Genomic DNA, 10,045 nt, shown 5'->3' with positions numbered 1-10,045 from the left:
AATAATGAAAATAATAATAATTGTATCTTTTCATATAGAGTGAGATGTCCTTTTATAAATAATCAAAATAAATTGCTTTTTTGAATTTGAAAAAATAAAAAAAAAATCCCTTTTGTCTCATTTTCTGTCGACCTATTAATGTTTACTGATTTTAATTTATAGACATTTTCTCGAAAAAATAATAATAATAATAATAATAAAATGATTGATTAATATTGAATCATAAAAAATAAAAAATAAAATAAAATAAAATAAAATTGAGAATACGACAAAATTGAATTACTCCGGTAGCAACATCAACCGACTGAAAATGAGAATACCATAAAACTACAGGTAATGTGCTTCAAAGGAGGATCTCCCGGCTGTCTCTCAGCTTCAAGCTTTAACTCAAAAACATCATCCATCCGAATATATCAATCGATTGCTCTACATAAACCAAAGTGACAATTTGTGTCGAACTTCACCGTTTGTCTCGCTTGGCGGCTTATGATTCTTAGTGCTTCCGGCGAGAAAAATGGTTATCGTTAGGATTTCTTTTTCCACCGAACATAGCAAGTGCTTTCCTCACAGGAGGCTTAAGCGGGGCTCTCTTCTCGTCGGAGTGGGAAAAGATATCATCTGCACCCAGAAATTCCTTGCCCTGCATTGAGATAATGTTAAGATGCACTTTGTCGGTTCTAGCAATGCGAGAATTTATATGATATATGCAGCTCAAGTTGCAATATCCAGCGGCAGCAAAAACAACCACGGACGAACCTCTTTGTTTGTCTTCTTCTTTGATTTTGGATAGAGTAACTTGTGAGGGAGTTGGTCTTCTCGTAAGATGAGGTTCTTTGTGATAGCTTCTCGTCCACCTTGAGGCAATGGAAGCGAGAACTGAAGAATAAAGAATGAAAAATTCACAGGGCAGGTTTAAGAATTTCCCAAGTCATATACCCTCTGATCAAAAGGCCATTTCAATCAAGTAAATCTAAGTTTCTATTTTACCTAAATTGTATTGTATAGAATGACTTCGAACAAGAAACACAATGAAAAGAGGACAGATTCTTACTGAGAAAGACCCTGCGTCGTGTTAACATGGAAGGGAATATTTTCAAATCTTAAGAGAAATATGAAGTGGTTATTACCATAATATGCAATCATTTTAATATTATTAAGCAAGGTGATCATCCTGAACATTAAGACTAAATATAAGAGATACAGGAACGAAAACACTGAACATTTCGTATACATACTTTTGTTCCACGAAGGACTATTCGAGGCCGGCGTGCAGCCATGATGATTCCATTTTCACCAACTGTCACGGATACCTTCCTTAAAGTTCCACCATTGCCACATTTTGGACAAAATATTCTCCCAATTTCTTGTGTCACTTTATTGCAAGCATGACATTTTAGAACCCACCTAGGGAAAAAAAAATAGGAAGAAAAATTAACTTTAATAGAAATTTACAAGTATAGAAGCGAAGAATGAACATTTCTATGATTTTGCAATGAATCATGACAATTACTCCGACTACTACGCAAGTAGAGGATTAGTTTGCTTCAATGTTATAGCACTAAAGCTTCTAAACCATCACACAAAGTACACTTATATATTTTTAAAAATTAAAATAGTATAGTTAAGATGAAATCTTATGGATTATCATACTTGAAAGGTTGATAACAATTAAAAAGGTAAAATCAGGCAGGATTTCTGTCCACTAAATTTTGTTTGGATGAACTTGTTAAAATAAAACAAAGTTAAAGAATTATCGCAATGCATTATACGAGATGCTTCTCGTTGATGAGTGCTCATAGATTCTATTTCAAGGATAAGTCTAACTATAACATAAGGATCAAATAAATAAAATAATGTACAAATTGATGCTTAACTCTACCCATGACTGGTTCGTCATGGCCAATCTCCAGCCCGAATAAAGGAAGAGGATTACGTTAGGTTGTCCACAAGCGTTAAAATTATGACAAATGTTCAATGAATTAATCCATTAAATTATTATGCTAATGTTAGATTGTTCCCCGAAAGGAATGCGTTGCAGGATCCGACTGTAACGTCTCAACAAGGACCATTATATCTCCAGAACTCGAGTGTAGTGTTAAATATGTAAGAATTCGAGTTGCAAGGCCCAATTGTAACGTATCAGCAAAGACCACTATATCCCTATGAGAACTTGGGTGTAATGCTAATTAGACAAGAATTCTCACACTATAGATTGGATAAGAACAAATATGAAAGGAAAACTAATAATTTAATATTTAGAACACAGAACATAGGAGCCTTCACTCGTAAATCAATGGAGATAGTAGATACGATGATTAGGAGAAAAAATAATATTTTGTGTGTCCAAGAGACAAAAATAGGTAGGCGAGAAGGCAAAGATGATAGAAAATTCGAGTTTTAATTTATGGTAGACAGGAAAAAGTATAGCAAGAAATGGAGTAGATATTATTACAGATAATTCGCAAAGAATGAAATTGTAGTAGTAGTTAGAAAAGAGAATAGAATTATAATTCTTAAAATAATAGTGGCGACAGAAACTATAAGCATAATTAGCATATATACACCGCAAGTAGAATTAGATGAAGCTACCAAATCAAGGTTTGAAATAACTTAGATAAAATATTACAAAACATTCCGTCAAATAAAATAGTTTTAATAAGAGGTGATCTAAATGGAATATCAAAGTGAAATATGAGGAATATGAGAATGTAGGGGTTATGAGTTTAGAATGAGAAATGAAGAAGGAAAAACTATATTAGATTTTGCGATAACACATGGCCTTATATTAGCTAATACATTTTTAAAAAAAAGAAAAGAATACATATTCACGTTCAAAAGTGGAAATAATAAATTGCAAATGGTTAGGAAGAAGAATAGAAAGATTTGTAAAGATTGCAAGGTCATCCTTGGAAAAAGCTTAACTACCCAACATAGGTTAGTGTTGTTGGATATACGCCTCAAACATAGTATCAATAGAAAGAAAATATATACGACTCCTAGAATTAAGTGGTGGAAGTTAAAGTATGGGAAGCAAAGTAAATTTAAGGAGAAGATAAGAGTACAAGTATTAGGTGAAATATATGATGACTCTAATATGATATGGAATAAGATGGTATCAAAATTGAAAATAATAACTAAGAGTGTACTCGATGAGTCAAAGGTATATACACCACTAAGTAAAAAATCTTAGTGGTGGAATGAGAAAGTCCCCTAGAGACGGTCTAGTAGTTAGCGCATGAGGTGCTGCCATCATGAGATCTGGGGTTCGAATCTCGGCATAACCGAGGTAAATACCTCCCTCATACGCCAGTCACTATTCCAAAGGCAAGTAGCCACCCGTGATTTACCTCCTCCGTGTTGGCCCTGGGACGGGTTGGCAGGGATGCTCAGATCCAGCATAATCGCCTTTCGCCACCATTGGTGGTGGAATGAGAAAGGAGAAAGTGAAGGAAAAAACGAACTTATAAGGAATTATATATTTGTAAGAACTTGAAAAATTTTAAAAATATATATATATACAATAACTCAGAAAAAGGTTAAGAAAGTAGTGAATGAAGCAAAAAATGAAACTTCGAACGATTATATCAAAAATTGGATATAAAAAAAGAGAAAAGAAGCATTTATAGAATAGCTAAAATGGAGAAAGAAAGATAAGAGATCTTATCCAAATAAAATATATTAAAGATGAATGTAATAGGGTACTAGTAAACGATGGAGAAATAAGTAGGGATGGCAGCAGGTCCGGGTTGGGACGGGTTTGGCCAAACCTGTGACCCGCCCCGCCTCCCTTTGGACCCGCCCCGCCTCCCTTTGGACCCGCCCCGCCCCGCGAACAGGGCAAGTCTGGGTTAGACCCGTTATTTTTTTTTTTGAAATACAAAATAAAAAAATAAAAATTAATTAAACATTAAATTTATTTTCAACATTTATATTAATAATATTTTATAACAAAAAAAATATTATCACAAATTTAAATCTATCAATTTTGATTCAATTAAAAATTAATTATCAATTTTTATTTAATTAATAATTAACAAAAAAATATATGGGGCGGATCCAATTAAACCTGAGACCCGCCTAAGACCTGTTTATGCGAGTTTAAACCCACCCCACTAGGACGGGTTTAAACCCGCCCCACTAGGACGGGTTTGCTACAGGTCCAGGTTTCAACCCACCCCATTGTCATCCCTAGAAATAAGCGAGCGGTGAAAAAGGTATTTACATCAACTTTTTAATGAAGGTTTAAGTGACCAACTTAACTTAGGTAATTTAAGTAGGTCAAATAAGTATAGAAATTTAAATTTTTATCATAGAATTCAAACTTCAAAAATAGAATAAGCTTTAAATCGAATGCACAATGGAAAAATCATGAGGCCAGATGTTATTCCGAGAGATATGAAAGTGCTTAGGGAACAAGGAATTGAATAGCTTATAAAATTATTTGACATAATATTAAAAAGAGAAAAAATGTTAGATTAATAGAGAATAAGTACTCTAGTTCCTTTATATACGAATAAGGGAGACGTACAAAATTATGTAAATTATATGAATATTAAACTAATGAGTCATACTATAAAACTTTGGGAAAAAGTAATAGAAAAAAAATTAAGAATACTATGGTGCACGAAAATCAATTTGGGTTTATGCTTGGAAGGTCGACAATGAAAGTTATACATCTTCTTAGACAAGGGTAGCCCGGTGCACGAAGCTCCCGCCATGCGGGGTCCGGGGAAGGATCCATTGTACTAGTCTTACCCTGCTTTTTGCAAGAGACTGTTTCCAGGATTCGAACCCGTAACCTTTTGGTCACATGACAACAACTTTACCGTTGTGCCAAGGCTCCCCTTCATACATCTTCTTAGACAACTAATTAAAAATATCGAGAGCAAAAATAAAATCTACACATGGTATTTATTGACTTATAAAAAGCTCATGATAGAGTTCCAAGAGAACTTATATGAAAAATTCTAGACAAGGAAGTGTTAACGTAACAAATATTGAACTAATTAAGGACGTGCACGAAGAAGTAAAGACCAAAAGATAGAGTAACTGAAGCATTTTCAATAAAGATAGGGTTGTATCAAGGATCAGCTCTTAGTCTCTATCTTTTTACACTAATTATGAACGAACACACTACACACATTCAAGACACAGTACCGTGGTGCATGTTGTTTACAGACGATATTGTTTTGGTAGATGAAACACGTTAAGAAGTAAATGATAAACTAGAATCTTGGCATAAAACACTAGAAAAGAAAGGTTTTAGGCTTAGTAGAATAAAGATAAAATATAAAAAATTTAAGTTTAGCAATATTAGACGTAATTAGACAATTGTTAAAATAGGAGATGACGAATTGTTTGAAACCGAGAGCTTTAAATATTTAAGATCATTTTTTGCAAAATGAAAGAAGGATTAAAAGAGATATTTTACATACAGAATGATTAAAATGGAGGAGATTTGGGTGTTTTATATGACTATAAAGTATATCTAAAACTTAAAGGAAAGTTCTACAAAACCATAATTAGACCTGCTATGTTATATGGAACTGAATGTTAGGCTATGACTCAAGCACGTGAGCAGAAGATGAGAGTTGTAGAGATGAGAATGTTAAAGTCTATATGCGGACATACGAGTATGAACAGAATAAGAAATGAGAGCATTAGAGAGAAAGTCGGAGTTGTATCTATTGGGGAAAAACTCCGAGAAACGCATTTAAGATGATACGGGCATGTACTTAGACGACCAATAAATACTCTAGTTAAGCGATGTAAAACTATGACAAATGCACATATCAAACGAGAAAGATGAAGACTAAAAAAATACTTGGTTAGTAACAATAAAACAAGATAAAATTTATTAAGTATAGATGATAATATAGTAGGAGATAGAGTTCAATTGCATAAAAAGATCCATGTAGCCGACCCTACCTAGTAGGATAAGGCTTGATTATTATTGTTGTACAAATTGATGCTTCCATACATACACTAGACCAATATTGTCACACAAATATCAAAAGAAAATAAAAAAGTTCAATGGTCATAACATAGTGAACTAGTTTCAACTACAACAAGGTGCTTCATCAAACTTGCAAACAAAAGAAAGTATGATGCCAATATAGAACAATAAACCTGAAATATAATATTGCTAGTGATATATCGATCTGAAATATGCTATCAGCATGAGGATGCTAATTTGGCTAAAGGAAAATTAATCAGGCCAAGGTGCACTCAGAGGAGCCTCATTACGGAAATTAGGTAGCTTTTACATATTATAAAAACAACTATAATTTTGTTACGAAACAACAACATGATATGATCATAGTTTACAACCTGTAGTACCATTATGGATCTATGGTCAGACTAGTACATACTATGTGAAGATAATAAACTGATTTTAAATGAATGAATACACAATGATCCCACCTATCTAACCTTGCTTCCTTCCGCCATTAGGTTATACCAAATAATAAAAAACTAAACCTGTAATCTCATCCTAGTATGCTTCTCGTTTTAATTTGCGGTTCAAACACAGACTACTTTTCTAATTGGAGTTATGTCAAATACCATGCTTATACTATATAAGTTGCGTAATTGCGTTGTGTAATATTGTTGACTCTACATAAAATAACCTTACTAAAAAAGCTCTTATTTTATCTTTACTACTTCAAAGAAAAAATTTAGACTTTTCAAACAAAATAGTAGATCTAAAATTTATTGATATGCCATCCTAAGATCATTCAAGGAGCATCATAGTTTTACTACCACAACTATTTGGTATCGAAAAAAAAGGGAGTAAATATGATGAAAGTTGCTGACTAAGATGTGCTTAGATTACTAGAAAAAGGGAGAAAAAAGGCAGTCTAGTACACGATGCTCCAGCCATACGGGATCCCGAGGAAGGATCCATTGTACACAGTCTTACCCTACTTTTTACAAGAGACTATTTCCAAAATTCTAACTCATGACCTTTAAGGCACAAAGTAACAACTTTACCGTTGCGCCAAGGCTCCCCTTCATATTACTAGAAAAAGGTAAAAACAAAAAAAATACTGTCTGACAACCATTATGTGTAGCTCCAAAGGATAATATAAGGAGAGAAAATGATTCGAAAAAAACCCAACTCTATTTGAGAAATTGAAGATATGTCTTATGACAGATGGTGGGAGTTAAAAAAACCCAACTCTATTTGAGATAACTAAATGATTCAAAAAAATTAAATATTACTAGTTATGTAACTAATTGTATAGATGGCATTCACAGAATGCTTTTTTCACCATGTCAAAAAAATTGTTATCCACATGCCAAGGCAAACAACTAAATTTACAATAGATCATCATTGTAATAATTAAAAGAAATTATAGAAATTTGATTCTAGTCCAAAGACAATTTGCAAGGGTAGTTTCTTTCAAACGAGAATGGCAAAACCAAGAATTCTTAACTTCATACCTATGTAATTGGCGAATCTGCATCCCTCCTGGTGCTAATAGTCGAAGACCAATTTGCAGAAGAACATTTTGCATTGCGTAGTCACTAGTAACACAAGCTACACTTGACTCTGATAAGGACTTGAGCATCCAACTCTGTTCACTGCTCTGGTCATCTATATAAGTTGTCTCAGTACTTTCATCAGCCAGACTATCCAATTCTAAGTTAGCTAACTCTTCACTGAAGTCATCAATCCCAGCATCATTGTCATAAACAGAATCAACCGCATACTCTGAGTTATCTTCCTCAATTTCTAAAGGAGTAGATCCTATGTAAGTCCTAAGTCTGTCATCTTCTACACCTTCACGTGAAGGTTGTGAAGAATCAAAATCCAATGCCGCCTCTTTCTGATTCCACTCAATTTGTTGTTCATTTTGAAAATGTCCACCATTGGTTTCAAGTTCATTAAATACAGGATACTCTACCTCACCTCCATCAGATAATTCAACATTGCCTTCAGACTTTGTCCCTTCCACTTCTTCGTGGCTTGACGAGTGGCCATTTTCCTCTGTTTCTTTGGACAACTCACGCCTTGCTTTCCTTCTTAAAAATCTTCTATGAGTGCTCCGGCTAACTGCAGGGTGCCAATCACCTGCAATTTCAGTGTCTTCACCTTGAGAGGCATCGATGCCAGAAGCAACCATCTTTTTCCCCTCCAACACAATCTCCTTCTTGGGTGCAAAAGACCTTTTAGGCTTATCAAACGTCTTACTCCCTTCAACATGCTCATCAGGTATGGAAGCAGAAGAACTGTTAGGTTCAACTTGATTGTTCATATCTCTCGGTCCAAGTATTTTAGAATTATGATCCCGACCTCCTTCAGTTGCTTCTTCCAGGGCTTCCCATTCTGCTAAATTAGGAACATTGGAACCCCACCCCGGCAGTTGAGCCGCCGGTAGGTTCTTCACATTCACCACATGAAGAGGAGGCGGTCTCTCCCTTAGATGATCAATTCCATGGATCTGGGATTCTAACATATAAGCTAGAGCAACGACCTTAAGGTCTACATCTGAAAGAGTCTGCAGATCCCCAGTTTCTCGTGCAAAATTGACAACTGTTACAGAGACATGTCAAGTAAGTATAGCACCTTCAAAGTATGTAAATCCATATGAAAACTTTAAAAAAAAAAAAAAAGATCATCCTGTGGCGTGGCGAAATAACCAACCTTTCTTGATAAATTCAGGAGAGGGTTCCATGGTCTCGACGGGGAAGGGCAGGAAGGAGAGGCGCTGACGCGAGACATGATCGCGTACCTCGTCCAGGACCTCGGGCACAGACACGAACTTGTCAGCAGAATTGGCAAGCTTGTCGCCATGGATCAGAGCGTTGGCATCGAGCACCGCCACCGAGATGCCTTTGCTCGACGTGAGGCTTCCGAACACTCGCGTGGAGATCGCCTCTTGGGGATGCACCGTCGGCTTCTTCTGCAACACAGAGCTCCAGCACGCGGTCTGCACCGGAGGAACCGAGGCAACCGCCGGAGAGGAAGATGAGAGCGCATCGGCGTCCATGGAACCGATGATCCGGCGCAGTAGATGCGGCGATTGTAGAATTGTTAGGGTTTATGAAATCCTTCTAGATTTTTCAACCCTATGGACTATGTTACAATAAAAAAAATTATTTAAATCGAATTAAATTAAATATGCAGAAAAATAATAATAAAAATTTTAATCCTTCTAAATTTTTTAACCCTATAGACTATATTACAATAAAAAAATTATTTAAATCGAATTAAATTAAACATGAATAAAAATAATAATAAAAATTTAATTATTTCATCAAAGTTTTATACAAAAGTTAATTTCAAAAAATCACAATTATTTTTCAAAAAATACATCATTAAACTCATGATGATATTAAATTTATCTATTTTTTAAAAAAAGTTAGTTTTTTAATAAAAAAATAAAAAATATTAAAAATGTAATAATAAATTATAAAATTAAAGAAACAATAAAATAAAAAATATTAATCTAAAAAATAATTTATAATTTTTTATTAATCTTCTTTTAAATTTTTAATTTCTTTTATCAAAATTTTTTAAAAAATTAAAAATAGATAGATAAATTTAGAAGATTATCGACATTTTTTTAAACAATTAATTTTTTAGGATTTAAATTATGATATACTTTTTTGAAAATTCTAGATAAAATATTTAGACTTTCTAATCTAAATTTCGAATACTTTACATTGTTCATAATCCAAGTTTTTTTTAATAATATGTATTTTTTTATTTAAAAATTCTAAAGTTTATTTGAAATACTACGTGCTTACTTTTCAAAAGTAAGCAAACTAAAATGAAGGGAAGGTAAAGGGTGGGACTAGTCCATATTGATACTTATGTCAACTTATACTGAGTATAAAATGACTTAAAATATCATTCCAAACTGATATTATTTTGCTAATAAAATAAGTTGAAATTTCATAAGAAAATGTTTATTATATTACTATGTTGTTGTTAATGTTAGCAAATAATAATAATAATAATATAAAAAAATTGTAATCTTCTCTCTCATGATATACTACAAGTAAATTTAAATTAAAAAGCAGATATTAATCGCTA

At 33.5% G+C, this 10,045-nt stretch overlaps 1 protein-coding gene across 1 annotated transcript; it reads right to left on the bottom strand.

Moving 5' to 3' along the window:
* Positions 1–230: 230 nt before the first annotated feature.
* LOC121971767 (RNA-binding NOB1-like protein) lies at positions 231–9,068 on the bottom strand. Its single transcript, XM_042523197.1, has 5 exons — positions 8,651–9,068; positions 7,447–8,539; positions 1,236–1,404; positions 757–876; positions 231–640 (listed from the first exon to the last, which is right to left on the bottom strand). The coding sequence occupies exons 1-5, from the start codon at positions 8,994–8,996 to the stop codon at positions 494–496; spliced, it is 1,875 nt and encodes a 624-aa protein (XP_042379131.1). The 5' UTR covers positions 8,997–9,068; the 3' UTR covers positions 231–493.
* Positions 9,069–10,045: the final 977 nt, after the last annotated feature.

This window comes from Zingiber officinale, chromosome 4A (genome assembly GCF_018446385.1).
Source record: "Zingiber officinale cultivar Zhangliang chromosome 4A, Zo_v1.1, whole genome shotgun sequence".
In the NCBI taxonomy this organism is placed as follows: Eukaryota; Viridiplantae; Streptophyta; class Magnoliopsida; order Zingiberales; family Zingiberaceae; genus Zingiber; species Zingiber officinale.
Note: the sequence above shows the minus strand (reverse complement) of the source record. Positions and strands in the feature narration are given on the sequence as shown.

Excerpts from the sequence above, each read along its gene's own strand:
- LOC121971767 (XM_042523197.1), bottom strand. The coding sequence starts at position 8,996 with ATGGACGCCGATGCGCTCTCATCTTCCTCTCCGGCGGTTGCCTCGGTT. Across the intron at positions 1,405-7,446 it reads CAGATTCGCCAATTACATAG|GTGGGTTCTAAAATGTCATG; the intron begins GTATGAAGTTAA and ends TTTTTTCCCTAG. Across the intron at positions 641-756 it reads AGAAGAAGACAAACAAAGAG|GGCAAGGAATTTCTGGGTGC; the intron begins GTTCGTCCGTGG and ends ATCTCAATGCAG.